At 38.3% G+C, this 18,439-nt stretch overlaps 1 protein-coding gene across 4 annotated transcripts in view; it reads left to right on the top strand.

Moving 5' to 3' along the window:
* Grm7 (glutamate metabotropic receptor 7) overlaps positions 1-18,439 on the top strand; it is a 934,876-nt gene that overhangs the window by 866,761 nt on the left and 49,676 nt on the right. Inside the window, exons 9-11 of one of the 4 annotated variants that reach the window (XM_045134252.1) lie at positions 5,732-5,978; positions 11,451-11,542; positions 12,407-12,791. The exons of 1 other annotated variant lie outside the window; for it this stretch is intronic. In XM_045134252.1, coding sequence (XP_044990187.1) covers positions 5,732-5,978; positions 11,451-11,521 — 318 coding nt within the window. In that variant the 3' untranslated portion in view covers positions 11,522-11,542; positions 12,407-12,791. Of the gene's footprint in view, positions 1-5,731; positions 5,979-11,450; positions 11,543-12,406; positions 12,792-18,439 lie in introns of those variants that run through there. 2 more of the 4 variants (XM_004651485.2, XM_004651486.2) reach the window with 2 other exon arrangements.

The following is an 18,439-nucleotide window of genomic DNA, read 5'->3' as shown; positions in this document are numbered from 1 at the left end:
TTGTCTTCAATTAAATTGGTTATGAAACTTTTACAAAACTTTGCCTCTTTCATAGTTGTTCATGTTGTATAGATATTTCCTCCAAATTGCACATTCCCTCCTAGAACAGGGCTCACAGACCTAGGAAGCTAAGGAGACTTATGTTGAAGCCCAGAAAGTTAGGAGGCACAAGGTCCTTCCCAAATATTATATAAATAGTAAAGTTGCTTGGGAAAATGGTGTTATCTTCCATGGAGCTGCCTGCAAGTTGAACAAGGAGCTCCATGGTTATAGCTTTTGTGAATCAGCACCATCTGTGTTCAGGTGAGCTTTCCTGTGATGTAAATGCCTTCAAGTCACACATCCTCTGTACTGAATCCCAATAAGCCCCTTGGCTTGTTGACTTGGGTGAAGCCGCTGCTTTAGTCTGTAGTGATGCTCCATCAGGGGTGAGTAGATGTTTGTCCACATGTGACTGGAAATAGTCAGGCAGCAGCTCATGAGCGCAGGAAGAATTCTGTGTCCAGCAAACAGTGTACCAGCTAAATGACAGTGTGTCCTTTCACAAAAAAAAAAAAAAAAAAAAAAAAACATTGATTAAGATCAAATCTAAGTATGGTAGGAAATACAGAGTTTCAGCTAAAGCTAGATTGAGCACCAGGAGTTAGGCAAAGAAAAGTCAGCTAAGATGGAGTGCTGTTCTTAAACAACAAAAGCTGCCTTATATTATATATTTATGGAATATTTGCTCAAGATAAGAAAAGGCATGGAGAAGATTCACCTGAGCTAGTATCTGTACGTTATAACTGTATTCTTTAGGGCACATTTCTATCTACTGAGATGAGGGATGGGTTTTGCCAATAGTCTAATATAAACAACACACATGTCTGAAAGTTTGTAATGTCTGAATTGCGGATATAGAGAAAACCTTATATTGAGTTCTGTGTCCTAGCACCCTAGCTTGATCAAAAATAAGTATTAACAATCAGTATCCCAGTAGCTCCTTCTTTTTCTTAGGCACACTACAGAACACCTTTCATAGATCATCACCCTGTAAGGGAGGAACTATGATTACTTTCACTTCATGGGTGAGAAAATGAGAAGATGGAGACAATTGTTGTATTTACCAGTTTCACACGAAATACTTTATGAAAATTGTAGATTGATGGTTGTAGAATATATGCAGCAGTGTTTGCTTTCATGGCTCTAAATTTGATATCTAAGTGTGAGTGTGAGCAAAACCACATTCTACTCAGGAGCAGAAGCAGAATTCTCAAAATTCATACAGGTTGATGAAAAATTAAAGTGGAAATTGCAAGATAATTTCTGTTCTTCCACAGGCCTGAGCCACTACCTTGGCTAAAATGAAGGATGATCTTTTCCTCTAACGTGCAAAAAGTGCAGAGAGCAAGGATGAGCTTAGGCTGAAAACAGGGCCAGCTTTGGGGAGATCTGTGATCACTGTGAAACTATATATATATACCTAGGTACCTATACTTTGATGGAAGAGATTAGTAATTATCACCAAATCCTATATATTGCTAAGATAATTACAGAGAAGACAAAATAAAGTTATCCAAAATACCCAACAGGGTACATTATAAAGTTGCGTTAGGTGAAATAAGAACCAATGTGAGGGTTGGGAAGATGGTCAATATTTAAGGCACTTGCTTGCAAGGCCTAACAACTCATTTTAATTCCTCAGTACACACATAAAACCTGATGCACAACGTGGCACATGTATTTGGAATTTGTTTGCAGCAGCAGGAGAACCTGGCACACCTGTTCTCATTCTCTCTCTCCTTGCAAATAAATAACAAAGAACTAATGTAACATTAAATAATGCAAAGAGAATGTACTAAATATTGGGTATAAACTCAAGACTGCAAATTGAGCTGAGGTGATGGCTTAGTGGGTCAAACACGTAGAGTAGAAGTATGGAGACATTAGTCAAGATTCCCTGCATCCACATAAAATGGCAGACATGATGATGGTGCATGTCTTTAATCCCAGAAGCAAGGAGGTAGAGGTGGGAGAAACCTTGACATTGATTGGCCAGCTAGTCTAGCTGAATCAGGAAGCTATAAGTGCAGTGAGAGAAAACTAAGATGGAGGGACTGGAGAAGACGGCTTAGCAGTTAAAGCATTTGCTTGCAAATCCAAAGGACCCTAGTTTGATTCCCCAAGACCCACCTAAGCCAGATTCACAAGGGGGCACATGAGTCTGTAGTTTGTTTGCAGTGGCTAGAGACCCTGGCACACTACTCATTCTCCCCCCCCCCCTCTCTCTCTCTCCCTCTCTCCCTCTCTCACTTTCTCCTTTTTTTCCTCTCAAACAAATAAATAAAATATATTTTAAAAAAATATGGTGAACAACTGAGAAAGTCACTGATGCCAACCTCCACATGCATTTGCACATACATGCAAGAGCATCCACATGCAAGCAAATCATGTACATATATACCATAAAAATGTCAGGAAGTCAGCAACTCAGTTCCTCTCTTGGGACTTCACAGGGCTTATCCCTGTAAACATGTGTCTGAAGGATATCTATAGCCCAAGTCTAATGTTTTTGGCAAGTCAGGTTGGCAAAGTCATTCTCTACCACATGCTCTACCTCTGAATACCATCCCCTGTCTTTCTATATACTTGGGTTTTCTATGTTTTTTCCTTTGAGGTGTCGGAATTGAACCTAGGTTCTTGTGTATGTTAGGCAAAAATGATGCCACTTAGCTACTTAGACTGCTGCATACTTACTACATGCAAGATGGGAGCCATGGCCCTCTTCAAATACTACCTTATTCGTTTATTTAGTTACCGAGGTAACACTGTGAGGTAGTGACTGTCATTATCCCAACTTTATAGATGCAGAAGCTGAGAAATAATTTTCCCCAGTGTTTCAAAACTAATAGATTGTAAGTACTTAGGCTAGCTTAAATCTATTTATTCTTAATTGTCAGACTATGTAAACATCTGTGAGGTAGGTCAGAAATAGTAATTTTATCATCAATATTGATTTTATTTTTCACATGCTTCTCAATTGTTACCAAAGAGTGCACAGTTTTAGAAACAAAATAATCTTGATAGTCTTCCTTAAAATAGTTTCTAAATGCAATATAATATAAACATATTTTAGATTTTAAATTATTAAGTAGTCTTTGAGAAGAAAACTATGGATACAAATATACATAAACATATTTGGACATATATTTTGTTATTTACACATAAATAATAAGACAAATACAAACTCTTTGAATAATTTCTTCAGCTGAAATGTTTACACACAATCTGAGAAGTAGAAATAAAACTTATGTTCCTAAAGAGTAGCTTCTACTCTTTCCTTTCTTGCAAAACCCTTATGACTTGGATTGTGGCCATGACCATGAGGACAGAAAGCATCACTATCTGGCTCTCTATGGCCCTGTGACCATGATCAGCTTTTCCTGAATAGTGCAGTCTAGGAAGATGGAATGGCACAGAAATCTCAAGATAGATTAGTGTGAGGAGATGAGCTTTAAACACATGGTCTCATTAAAAAGCCAAAAGGATCATTAAGTCAACAGTGTCTTGTCTATTTTACATTCAGCATGTATTAGGGAACAAGGAACTGTCAGATCTTGTTAACCATTCAGAGACATACAAACTCAAATTCATGATAGGATTACTTCTTTTAGATGAAATGGAAAGGTCTTTGGCTTTTCTAATTAGGCATGTCTGCGAGTTACATCAAAATTCTTGTATGTTTAAAGAATGACTGCCAGGCATAGGTAGGAAGAAGATCTGTCCATCATATATTTATATAGTATCTAACATTTTCCTCTTACGTAGACAACACTACATCCCAAAATAGGTTGTGCTATCGTAGAATGTAAGACAAGATAGGGATATGAGCAGTCAAATAATCAAGGCAGTGAGTTTCCAGTTAAAAACTGAGAGCAACAATGTACAGAAAGCCATCCTTTGAGAGCATGTAAGTAAAGCGACTGCCTAAGATTTAAGCTGTGAGTTAGCAGAGCTTGGAGAAGGGATCTGAGAATCAAAGGAGCAACAGCCCATGCGGGAGAAGAGAGAAATAAAGGGTATGTGAAAAAGTTGCATGGTTGAATGAGCAAACACAGCATATTCATGGTATGAAAAATAGTCTACAAGGGTGGAGCCTGGGGATGTTGGGGGTCAAGGAGCTTGGAAATAGTGGAAAATTTTTCTAAAAAATGGTTAAGCTCAGCCACATGGAACCTTGTAGGACGGGATTTTATTACCACATGAACAAGAACCGAGGTAAATGTATTCTCAAGGAATAATGCATTCTGCTAATGTAAAGGCAATGGTTTCTAGTCTAATCTAGCCTTTACAAGTCATACACGCAGACATGTAACTGATCTCCTGAGGGGTTCTAGATTGTGGGAGGGCACATTACAAGCAGAACTGGACCAATGCATGATTTCTGCAGCTATCTGATTACTGACTGGACAACTCCCTGTACCCTTCAGCTATGTCCATTTATAACCAAGGAAGTGAATGGTTAAACTACTGATTTCATTTGACAGCAAAAAGGAGACAAGAAAATCTACGAGGACACCATCCATATTATATCTAATATAACTTCATGATGAGGTTTTGTGATCCTATTCAAATTACCAATGAGATCAAAGTAGAAAATCTATATTACTAGATGTTGGCCCTTGATTTTACATTTCATAAAATACATTTAAAGCAAGAAAGTCCCACTTACCATGGAAACTCAGTCACTAATTTGTAGATATAATAAGTGTTTTGTTTTTGTTTTTGTTTTTGTTTTTCAAGGTAGGGTCTCACTCTAGCCCAGGCTAACCTGGAATTCACTATGTAGTCTCAAGATGGCCTTGAACTTAGGGTGATCCTCCTATCTCTGCCTCCCAAGAGCTGGGATTTAAGGCATGCACAGACATGCCCAACTGTCTCTTTTTTTAGACATATAGGGTTTATGAGATGGATCAAGTGCTAGGATTAAAGGCGTGGGCCACCACACCCAGCTGACCCTTTTTTTAGCCATATAGGGCTTATGAGATGGTTCAGTGGGTAAAGTACTCACTAGCAAAGTGTGCAGAATGAGTGTGAATTTCCTAGTACCCATGCAATTGCCAGGTATGGTAGGGCTTGCCTGCAGTCCTAGCAGAGACAAGAGATCCAAAAGGCCTGGTGACTTCTCTAGCTAATGAGTGAGCTCCAGGTTTAGTGAAGGACTGTCTCAAAACTAAGGTGGAAAGTGACAGAGATAGGCGTCTTTGGTCTTCCTCCTGCCTCCACATGCACATTTAAGTTCATTCCTACATACATGCAAAAGTAAATAAGATACAAAAACCTGTTTATGAAAACAAGTACCTCTGCCTAGGAAATCACACAGTACTAACACTTTAGTTTTGATATTTTAAAAATAATCACACCCTACTCAAATGATAGATCACTGCTCTGTTCAGACCTACCTACCATTCTGACTAAAAGTGTGTACCATGATAAGGAAAGGTCTACCTGGGGCAAGCATGCATGCAGACCTGCTAGTGGCATTCAGCATGTTAATATATGTATAAACCTGGCAACAAATGTGTGGCTGTGTCATCCTTCTTCCAGCAAAAGGTCTTTGAGAGTACTATGTTTTGTTTTGTTTGTTTCTTTTTTCTCCAAGCCACAGTCACTCTTGACATCACTTTTAAGTGTTCACACTCCTCTACAGCCATTGTATTTGTAATAGTGCCTTGTGTGTTGTGTCTCCTAGCTCTACATACAAACTACCACGCTTACAATCTCCATGAACCTAAGTGCGTCAGTGGCGCTGGGAATGCTATACATGCCGAAAGTGTACATCATCATTTTCCACCCTGAACTCAATGTCCAGAAACGGAAGCGAAGCTTCAAGGCGGTAGTCACAGCAGCCACCATGTCATCACGGCTGTCACACAAACCCAGTGACAGACCCAACGGTGAGGCAAAGACAGAACTCTGTGAAAACGTAGACCCAAACAGTAAGTAACTCTTATTTCCTTTCACCTTCCCATCCTGCACCAGGAAACTGTAGAAAATGTAGAAGCTGTGTGGTTTCTCTCTGGACAAATGTTCTTTTATGGTCTAGGTTGCTCTGGTGAACGAATTTTGCTCTGACTTTGATTGATCTCTGCCACCATTTTCTTGGTAAAAAGCTTTTAAAAGTTCTGCCTCCCCCTTCTCTTGCTTCTTATTCTTTGCTATGGAATCATCTAAGACATATAAACCTGTCTCTCAGGGATTCTTCCACATAAGTTTCCTACTAGAGAAGCATTTCCTGTTTGGAAAACATCCATACTAGAAGTGAAATCAGAATATTTAAGAAGTTGAGAGCATAACTTTTTTACACTGGTACATGGATATAGTACAGTACAGTACAGCACAGCACAGCACAGCACAGCACAGCACAGCACAGCACAGTATAGTATAGTATAGTATAGGTATAGGTATAGTTGCCTTTTTTAAAAAAAAAATAAAAGCAACTCTTTCAAAGAGTCTTTTAAAAAAACAAAGACAGGAGAAACATTGTATAAAGTCTTCGAACTTCAATCCAAGTACATAAACCCAGACACCACCTTGCCAATGCCATGACCACTTGCAGAAAATTATCTTCCAAATAATTGAAGAGATTCATGTGTGCAGCCAAAACATTAGGGTAGGAATTAAGGAAGACATATTAGGCTTGATATGCTTCCTAAATATCTACAACAGAGCTGGGCGTGGTGGCACACGCCTTTAATCCCAGCAGAGGCAGAGGTTTCAGGCACTGCCAGGCACAGTCTGGAGCCTTCAGGAGAGGGACCTGCGCTTCCAGGCGTGGCTAAGGACCCCCAGGCTACAGGAAGCCACGCCCTCTTCAAGCCCAGCACACCTGAGCTTAGGCTCTGCCCACAGCCCGGTAACCTTTGGCCAGTTGCCTAGGAAACTCCTTATCAGCCACAACAGCCCCAAAACCTTTAGTGATGACCCAAAATAAAATGAACACATAGATATCACAAAATAAATCATATGTTAGCTGGATAAAATTTTGTAATATTAATTTCACCAACAATATAGTGGTAAGGATGAATTTCATATTAAAAATACTACTTCTATGTTTGGGCTAATTACAGAAGGAACAAGCAGTCCCAATGTTCATGATGAAATTCTCTAGATTTAATATAAAACAGGTTTTTTGAGTTTTTATTTTATTGCATTTATTTGAGAGTGACAAACAGATAGAGGCAGAGAGAGAGAGTGTCGTATTAGAAGAGATTCTATGATAAGACTATATGGAAGGCAAAGGATTGTCCCAGGGAGAAGAAACAGAATGAATGTAGAGGCTGTTCTGGATTCCCATAGCAACTGGTCAGGAGAGAGGAAGGCAATGTGTGATAAAGTACTAAGAAGGGGTTTTGGGTAGAGGCAGACCTAGGTAAAATCCAAGAAACTCCACTTAGCAGCCATGTAACTCAGACATTGAGCTTTTCTAAAACTCATTAATTTTATGCATACTCTAGAAGTAATAGTATGTCTGTCACCATGTGATTGAATATGGGACTGGGAAATGGTGTATTAATTGAATGCCATTTAGAGGCAAAAAGCATCTTAAAAGTCCATTTCAATATGATTAAGTAGATATGATGGTGAAAAGGCAAATTAAATTCCAAGAGACAAATGAAACTGATTCCCAGAAACAAGTACTTTCATGATCACATGTGTGAATATAGTGTATATTTATATATGCACTTGTATTGATGAATTCTCGTGTGTATTTACACTTTTGTAGTTTTCTATAATGGGATTTTTGTCATTTTTTCATTCCACAGAACCTTTATCCTATATCTATCCTTTCAGTAGATTATTATGTCTCTCTAAACACACAAATTTAGTAATATCCTGCCCCATTATTGAAAGGTAGAAAATAGAGTTGTGAGACTTCATGTATTTCAAAATGACTAAATCTGAAGTTTTAAATTAGGACAGTTAATTCCATGCTATGCTACTTAAGCACCACTAAATCCCAAATAGAATTTGTATTGAGACTAACATTTGTTGATTATCTCCAACCTTGTTTAAGCTTTTGGGAGTATAGCAACAGTTTCTAAAATGTGAAAACATTGACACTAATACTCTCTCAGTACCTTATGAAATAGGTACTGTACCAGAAACTTTACATGGAATAGCTTGTACGTGACATAGCACATCTCTAGAATAAGCCTTCTACTGAGTTTCATGACATGACCAAAATCACCCATCATCTTAACAGCAGGGGTTGGAGAAACCTGGCTTTGACTCCAAACCCCATGCTGTTTCCTGAAACATGACTGGCATGTCAAAATCTCAATAAAGAGTTTACTTTATTGACTCTATAACTGGGTAATTTGGCTTCCTTGGAAGGGACATAATGATGATGGTGTTTTGGTGTGGGGAAAGGGGTCTGTGCTTGAGCATGCCGGGGAATGCGCGATTGCTACTGTACTGCCCACAGACAGGCGTAATCTGAGTTTACAGAAGGCTGCCCAGGTAGAGGCCTCTTCCAGCTAACTCAGAAATTCACAGCAGTGATTCCACTGGGAACTCATTGACTATCTTTCCTCAAAAATGTTCCTCTTGAGGTTCTGCTGTCTACCTAGATGCATGATGAATATTCCAGAAAAAAAATTAACTATCAGTCAACAGAACCTTTGCTTCCCAACCAGTCTGAAAGATGTTTTGAAATTCTCTCAGGGTCACTGGGATTGTGTAGACATTGTCCTGAAATACCATGAAACTGACTTGAAATGGCTGAAACCAAGGAGGAGATTCATGTACCTCCAAACACTGGGGTTTCTGATGACCCAGCTCTGGTAGGTCCCAAAGAAGAGTTGCAAGAGCTCCTCCTCCCGAGCTGCTGGTGACACTGTGAGCAGTGATGCTGTCCATGGAGCAAGCGGAGCCCTGGTGTCTCTCCAGCACTGGGATCGCAGCCATTCAACCAATCAAACACATTTTATTCAGTCTGTTTTGCTTTAACGAAACAGCCACCTATGGCTATTAGTACTGCATTAGTACTCACCTATGATACATAGTCTAAATTCATATTGGAGGCAGGACCCATAATTTTAGCATTGGTGCTGATCTGGAACAAACATAAACTAAATGATTTTTTTAAAGTGAGTTAAAACAAATGTAGAAAAAGTCATTTAATATCCTCCAAAAAGAAGTCCCTATTGTAGAAAATCATAGACAGCAACTACATTTGGAAACTCTCTCCTTACATGCAAAAACACATACATTTATGTTTACGTATAAACACAGACACACACACATATATATGTATATACATGTATATACACATACAGAGAAAGAGAGATAGACTAATAGCAAAAAAATTAATTAATTAATGGAAAACATGTAAGAATATTGTTGTGCTAAGAAATATGTTAAACAAACTATAGCTCAAATTATGTGCAATATTTTGTTAATAAAGACAGGAAATATTGTAAAATTTAAGTTATCTGATTAAAAATTAAAAATTACATTCACTTGAAAAAAAGCATCTCTTCAGTGGGGAAATTTTGCACACTGTTTTCTAAGGGAATTATCTTAAAAGAGAGATAACCATGTAGTATGAGCTACAAGGTAATTAATAGGCCAAAGCACCCCGTAACTCATCGTCATTCTGACTACCTAGTCTGAATGTACTTTGGTCTTCGGTGTCTCCATCTTCAACAGCTCTTCTCCATCCCTGCAGCTTGCAGTCGGTGCATGCATGCTTCTACTCATCTAACACCACTGCACATGTCTACATGAAATTAAATTCGCTTGTTGGCTTTAAAAGGGAACACATTTGAACTACGGCCTACTTTTTTCCCCAAGAAATTAAATATTCTTCTTAGGTTGATCTTTTAGTTAAGACTCTGTTTGAAAGAAACATACAATTTTGAGGGGTACCTCACAAATGAAAATCAAACTGTCAAAATGTTACTGTCATCTGTGCACTAGAGACATACTATATCTTCAAACACAGGCCGGTATTCCTTAGTCTCTACCTTCAGATTAAAAGCTACAATACACATTGGGTTTTTATTTTATTTTTACAAAGACTATTTCTGTCACTAAGTTTTACAAGAGCTTAAGCTCATTCAGATACCTTGAGAACTGTCCAAGAGATTGGGCTTCAACATTCCTTCAAAGTCTGGTCCTTTCACACGCTCCATTATTTTGCATTCCCCACTGCACTTCCTAATGCTGACTTGGCATTTGTATGTGCGTAGTAAACTTGCAGAAACTGGATAAATAGGAGGATGTGGTTGTGCTTGAGATGCAGCTTCTTTAAGTTGGATGGAAAATATTAATTAACTGGCAGCATGGCTTAATTGGGATGGATGGATGTGCCTTCCTCACTAGTCACAACAAAGAGATGCTCTGCAAATTTTCCTCACATCTTAAGCTTTCCTTGGGCAAGGATTGCATTGCATAATGATAAGTGCCTTAAATGACCTTTGTTCTAAGCTACCATCCATTTTCTAAGTCAGAATCTCCCAGGCCATCCTGAAAATACCTCAAGTTAAGCACCTGGGGTGGATAGAGAGTACACTATGAAAGCAGTTAGAGATGGTCAGCAGGTGGACAGCTAAGAATATACCCCATTCTTAAAGATGGGGTTGTATATTTGATAAATGAACCAGCAATAGAAGCTGGACAATTAGTACCCTAAACATGGGATTTACTGATGAGCATAGCATGTGAGGAGGCCCATGTTAGCGTAACAGTAACATATGTTTGAGATATAAAATATTTTCAATATAGTAGTTGTCTGATGCTACTTTTAATAATTTTGACATTTACTATAAGGAAAATATGTAAGTAAAAGATTAGATGTTCTTAAAAAAAAAAAGCAAGCACAAAAAACTAGAACTGTCAATAGGAGGTGTTTGATCAAACAAACAAAAGAAACTAGACTGTTGGAAAATGGATGTGGGCAAGAAAGACTAGTAGTGCCAAGAGGATTCTGGAACATATGCCTGTGCTGTGTAAATCAGTTAACACTTCTTGTTTTGTTCAGTCTTGTTTGGCTTCTTCATTTGTGTGGATCTCTAACATTCTCAACATAGTGCTGTTCGTTCCATCCTTCTGAATAGCCAGCCTCAGTCAGCATGACGACTGGGCTGAAGCAAAGGGATTACAAAGAGGAAGGAAGGAATGCCCTAACCAAACAAACCAAGGACTCGGGTTCTGGTCCCTCAGCTGCTCCAACTCAAACACGTAGAGCCCAGCTGCCTTGGGTGCCAGGTGGCACCGGCACTCCCATGTTCAGAGGTACCTGAATTATGGTGAACTGGTCTGCTGCAGCACCTGAAAGATGGGGCTAATAGTGCTTGTGGGTCTCTATCGCAGCCTCTGTTCCAAAAAGAAAACTACTAATAATAAAATGGAATATTGTGTGAACATTTATTTTATACATTGCTATATATCTACTTTTCCTGTAGACTGTATACCACCTGTAAGAAAGAGTGTACAAAAGTCTGTTACTTGGTACACTATCCCACCAACAGTATAGCTTTTGACTGCTTTCCAAAAGGTAAGAAAATAATCTCCTTTTTATATATTTATGTGTTCTTGTCTACACTGAGAATTAGAAATGTTTCCATGAAAGCTGTGCATGATAAGCTGAGATTCTGTCTGTATGAAGAAATTTGTTCTGAAAGGTGGCATGTTTGTCAAGCTCAGTATCAGCACAAGCTATTGGCCAGGTGCCTCGTTTCTCTGCTGGAGAACATGAGTGTGTGCACACCTAGCTTTCCTGTAAAACTAGCCAATCACTAGAGAAGGGGTGCTCATCACTCTGACTCGTGGCCTAGTTTAAAGTTACCAAGGGTGAGAAATTATTTTAAACACATGGTTTTATACTCATGCAATATGAAATATTAACAGTGAATAAAGGGAATACTTTAAAAGCCTAGTAAAAACATCTGTTTGCTTTATCATTATTCAGTACATTAAAATAAATGTATAAATTTCTAAGAATTATGAATAGCAGCCACTATCATTGTAAGCCTAGGATTGTTTTGGCTTTTTTCCCCTGGTACATAATAACAAAAAGTTTTCTAAATGGGCTTGATGATGCATTAGTGGCTCATATTTCCACCTTTGAGAAACTGTCCCAACTTGGTCACTGAAAACAAGGAAGAGGCTAAAGAAAACTACAAGGGTCTGAAGATGACTTTCAACATTAGTTAAACTCAGAGCTTACCCATTAATTCCAACGTATTCAAAATGACGGATTGTGTGACAGGTGAAATGTCACATGAGTGTCTTGGCCTGAGGCTATCCATCAACTCACCATTTGTGCTTAGATGTTACTTTGGGATCTCATTACTGAATCTATGTGTTTAAAACTATTATTAGTAATATTATTTTCATCATTTCTCCATTTCTGCTCAAGCAATACTGAAACAATGGAAAACGACACTTTGACACAAATCCTTATCCGGCAAGAACCAGGGCTTCAAAACTGTGGGAAAATAAGGAGGAAGGACATGGACTCAAATGATTAAAGTCAGGTGGTAGCCTGGAATATAACATTCCCTTCAAATGTTCTGTAAACCTACCTCTGTGTTTTGAAAACAGCTGAAAGGCCTATCACTAGAGATACCGTAAGAGAATAAGCTGTGAGAACCTGTCATGGCAGAGGAAATATTGCACTCAGTTATGTAGTACAGCCTTGCTCGTCTCTAATTCAGTGTCATGGGACTGTCATCAGGTCTCAAGTGCTTCCAGTCTTTATTTTTGTAATTATATTCTGCATGCAAATAATATCTTCATCTTTTTTATGTCCACTTATTACTCAAAGACAGTACAGGAGTACTTGCAGAGAGTAATTGCATTTCCTCTTATTGTAGACGGGTGCTAAGCACTCAGTCTTTAATTCTGGATGTATCGTTCACATCGTTACTTCCTTTTTCCCATATCAACACGCTCTGTCCTAGTTTTTAAATAGGGCATTCTTTTTACAGTGAATATGTAACTGTATTCCAGTGAGATTTCAAGTTTTTCAGTACAAGTGCTTGTCAAAACACTGCAGCTCATCATTTTAATAATCCTTTTACCAGAGACTTCCTGAGACTAAATGAGGAGGAATTTTCCCTGTATAAAAATAATTTAATCTCAATCCATTAAAAATTCTCTTTAGCTTCATTCTTAGTTTATGCCTTTTGATTTAAAGGGAGCAATAGGAAAATATTTGATTTCAACCCTTTGATTTAAATATGGTTAAAATGTGGTATTCAGAAGTAAACTCTACCTTCTTACTTCACAGATTTTGGTAGAGAGAGTGTCATGGGAGAGGAATTCTGTTCAACAGTGTGGACTGGCTTTCTGTTCCCTCTGTTATGATCATAATAACAAATAATAAATTCATAAATGTGTTTCTTCTCATCTTTGTTTTATGATGGTGTTGGATAATATTTGTATTTCATTTCTTTCATCACAAGTTTAAAGGTAGTTTTATAACTTAGAAAAGCAACATTTTATGTGTAACTATTTTTAAAAAGATTGGAAATGAATGATGATGGTATGAGTTAAGTTTTTTCAAAGAATGAGGGATTTACTTTATGTGTTAGCAGTGGGCTGAATCAAGTTAGAAGGATAGACAAAGAATTTTACATGTGTTTGAATCAATTTCTGCGTTGGCTTTCAAGAAGATGAATCAGTAAAGAGAAAATACAAATTAAATAATGAATGTTGTACTATTAAAAGCTCACCTTCAGTCCCTATGACCCAACATTGTACGCTATATATATAGCAGATCAACCATGTGCTTGTAAAACATTGACAGAAGCAAATTCTAAGCAAGACAGCACAAAATCTAACATGGTGAGAAGATGTGTTTCATGTAGCCATTCTGTTTAAAGGCATCATCCTGTGACACACACTGCAAGCCTGACATCAGCAAAGCCCACTGATACATCTACCTGTTTATAAATTTTATCATTCAACAAAGTGCATCCATCTAACAATATTTATCTTATGATATCATGATGATTAAAATCATGATGAGTCGTGCATTATGCCCAAGCCAAGAGAGGCAGGTTGTTTTTTAAGAAGTCATTTCACACAGGAAAATAGTGGTGTGATGTCACAACTGGGAGTGTCCTTTAGTCTTACACATATGATAAACAGTAAACTGTGAGGTCTGTTTTCTCCAAGTTCTGTTCTTGTGAGCAAACATAGATTGTATTATGTCTTGGCATCTCAATAACTTAAGCAATGGATTATATAAGAATGTTTTTCATCATTTGTTTCTTCATGAATAGTATGGAATTGTTCAGCTCTTGAAGCTGTTGAGAGTGCTGTAATGTATGTGTTTGCATCCTCATGAGACTTCCTCATTAACATTCAGTCTAGTATTTCTGCTCTAACTGGAGATCACTGCAGTTGAAAATCTACTTGGAAACACCCCCCTAAGTATAGCATGGCAAATAACATATGGTACCTGTCCTCTGACCCTGAATCACCTTAGAAATAAATGCAGCTATAAATCTTGTTGGCATATTTCTCTCTGCCCCTGATCTCTATGAAATGCCATCAATTCTCTCATCACAGTTGGTATCTCAGCACATGTTCAGAAACAAATTAATATCTGCAGCACAAGTTCCACTTAAAGAATGAGAGGAAAGTACACGTGGCCATTAGTTCTTTACTCATTCTTAACATAACAATAATATATATATCATGTCCTGAAGTCACAGCAACTACATCACATTGTACAAACTGGGAAAGATTTATGAACCATAGAACTGTTGTTAAGTTGGTGCAAAAGCAATGTTTTCTGGGGGCTTTTTCTCTGAGTCGGCCCTGAGATGACTAGGAATGGGGGATAGAAATGGAAAGGGCATTAGGAGCTCATATCTAGTGGAGCAAGATAAGGTGAGCAGTTATGATTCCAGATGGTGTGACTGCTGGTGGGACATGCGCTGGATTTAGGAGATGGCTCAGTGGCTAAAAGCTCTTGCTCTGTAGGCTTTCTGACTGAAGTACTGGTCCCTAGTTCCCACAGAGTGCCAGATCCCAATGTGCCCATGGCAATGAGAGGTGAAGTCAATAGAATACGGAAACTTATATGCCAGCTAGTTTGGCCTTCCCCAGTGGCAAACAGCAGCAAAAGAAACCCTGTCTCAAAAAACATGAATGAGAAGACCAACATCCAGGGGTTACCTGGACTTCCATGCATGCACCATGGTATGCATTCACCCTCACCCTTCCACACAAATGAAAATAAGAGGGACCTATGCTATCTAAGTACAAGTTGAGCACATCCCCCACAATGTTGTATGCAAACTGAACTTAAAGAATGAAGGATGTCACGAAGTTATATAAGAATAAACAATTAACAAAGGTGAAATATGCACAAAGAACCTGAAGCAGTTCTGTAAAGCAGCTACATCAGAGAAAGCCCATCAGGGGAATACACCCAGTAAGCACCAGAGACTGGAGCAATTGAATCTCCTTTATCATTGTGCCTTTGGTGAAGGGCCTAATACCTCACAGTATCTTAGTCTTACCTAGAACCGGCAGGTAAAGAGTTGAAACTTACAAGTAATTATTAAAAAATATAATACTCATTTAATAACCTCAGTAAGTAGAATTAAATTTTTCCAATCAAAGCAACCAAGATCACAAAGACTCCCCTAAAAAGGTAATTGTTGTATAGTAATGCCACAGGTTTCACAACTGCACTATAGTTGTTTTTATAAAACTCCTAAAATGATGCCCGTTGCTGTATCTGCATTTGTGTAGTTGATACTTTGTTGCACTGTGTTTACAACCAATGAACTTTCATGTCTGTTTCTCTCCTGTCATGGACTACAGATTTTGACACCACCATTGATTCTAAGAGCACATGAACTTGACAGTCTCCATTTGGAAATGGACCCTAAACACTTGCTTTAAATAGATATAGACTGTACTTTGAGAAGTAATCTCACTGGTGACTTTCTAATTACTGCATGCATTTTCTTAGAGCCAGCCATTCAAGACAGACAGACTTTTGTATTGTAGATCACAAATGTCATTTGCATTTTGAAAGGAAATTATGTAACTTGAGCCCAGATCAATTAATCTCAAAAATCTTCCCCCCCACCATTACTGTGAATGAATTCCACCCAGAACTTAAGTAATGATAACTCTTGTTTCTACCAACTAAAGATGTATCTCAACTTTGCAGATTTTCTTTCTTTCTTTGTTTTTTATTTGTTGCCTGTACATTGAAGCTTGGATACATTTTAAAATTAACTTTCCCTAGGAATCAAAGGTAATTATTATTCCTCTTTATGATCTATATCACTATTCTCATTATTTTTCTTTTCATGTTGAAGGTTGGTTTTGAATACTCTTTTTCTATTTGTCCTTTCTCAGGCTTACCTCTTAAGATTAGGTTACACCAGCAGGATGACAGAGATGTCTCCTAAAGGTGTCTTTCTTAGCTGACCCAAACACTCTGATGAAGCCAATGTGATATCAGCCTCACATCTGGTAAGTGTTGTTTATGACTGTGTATGCACTATCATCTTCTCCAGCCAAGAAATAAGGAAAACTCCACTGGGATTTTGACCTTTGCTCTGGTAGTGAACTTACCATATGGTCAATTTGCCTCATGGACCTCCTATGTTTATTCTAGAAAACAAGCTTTCCTCAATGGAATACTACAGCAGGAGGCAATGGATTCTGTCAGGAAAGCCCTCCTTTGTAAGGGCTGTGCATATGTGGGGTGCCTTAGTGGCAGTTACTCTCTATTGTGCTCTGAACACTTCATTTTAATTGGCTTTTCTTCCAATTTCTTCTTTATGTATTTTGTTTTCCACAAACCACAAGACTTGGGATGATCAAGAGTAAAGTTGGGCAACTTTTTCTCTATGCATAGAAAGCTCTATTTTTGTGATGGGTCACTGTGGTCTGTTGCTGGGTCATTAATAGGCCCTTGGCTTGGTGAAATTGACAGAGAGAAAGCTATCAGTCACTGAGCAAGGCTGTTGTGGGACACATAGACTCATGTCACCTGATATATGCCCCAGTCCACATGATTAACTTTGTCAGGTTACTCCAGGCTGGCTGGCAAGCTGAAGAGCATGGCAAGTAGAAATCATAGTGCCAGGGTGTTTCCTGAGTGATAGAATAATGGCTGAGCAGAAGAGAGTCTCTCATCTTTGCTTGTGAAAACACATTAGCTTTCTTTGTCACACTAGCATGTAGCAAAATTAAAAATTTAGAGATTCTCACTGATACTTTCAAATTTTCTGTTTATCAAACCTGAATCACACATGGAACTGCCCTAAAGGGTCAGTCTCATTCATCTCAATCTGCAAAGTCCAAACAATTAAGTAATAGAAACAATCATATTAATTATGATGATAAGCATAATTTTACCCTAGTATTCCTATTGCTACAGCATTTGCAAAGAACCCACCATGCTGTAAGGCAGGTCTTCCCATTACTATTTGTTATGTAAAGAAAATAAGACTTTAAGTCAAGGCACAGCAGTGAGCAGCAGAAGTGACATTGTACCTTTGGACAGAGACCATACTAATGAACCTTTCTGATGGAACAGGAACAAGTGTTCCAGTCTATATCTTTAATCCACTCAGTATTTCCTGTTCATGCTAGTTGAACCTAAAGATCCTTAATTGCATGAAAATGGCACAGGCATTCCAGGATCTCAAAGCAGGAATTATATTAAAATTTCAAGGCCATTGAAAACTGAGAGTCCTTCTTTCCTTTCTCTTTCTCTTCCTCCCTCATTGTCCTCTCCATGTCCTTCCTGCTCCCTCTTTGATGTTGCAAATGATAAGATCAGTTGATGTGATTCTTCTCTTGGCTGATTTTGGTGCCTGAAAGAATATTCACCATAGTTCCTCCTTACCAGAACCTGATCTTTCAGACCTGGAAGCATTTCGCTTTACAGTTCACTTGAATCTCCCTATGAGCACATAGTCAGGTCCACTGGTCATCCGGAACTGAGCATAGCCAGCTTTAAATGAAAATTGTCACTCTCCACAGACTGATGATCACAAGCAGAATGCACCTTGACTTCAAACGTTACATTTGGAATGGGACCACAAGCAGAAGTAATTAAACTCAGAAGAGAATTTGCTAGAATTATAGAATGGGCAGTTCTTGGAATAAAAAATGTGAAATGTTCATTCCCCCCCCGCCCCCACGCTTCATCACCTTCCCTTTCTCTCTCTGCTTCAAAAATAGCAAAGTCTAAGTTAAAAAATAAAAATCCTGGCCACCAGGCTTATTTTCATCAGTGTAGATGAAAATTTGATTAAGCTGGCCTCTTAGTATTAGCATGAGAAATGCTGGCTTTTCCTTCTAGGAACTTAATACTTTTTTTCTCCAGTTTTTGTCATGTTTACAAATTTCATTTACATTGTAATTTCTTGTTGTTTGCTAAAGTCCAGACTGAAACTTGAGATAT

This window comes from Jaculus jaculus, chromosome 14 (genome assembly GCF_020740685.1).
Source record: "Jaculus jaculus isolate mJacJac1 chromosome 14, mJacJac1.mat.Y.cur, whole genome shotgun sequence".
Lineage (NCBI taxonomy): Eukaryota > Metazoa > Chordata > Mammalia > Rodentia > Dipodidae > Jaculus > Jaculus jaculus.
Note: the sequence above shows the minus strand (reverse complement) of the source record. Positions and strands in the feature narration are given on the sequence as shown.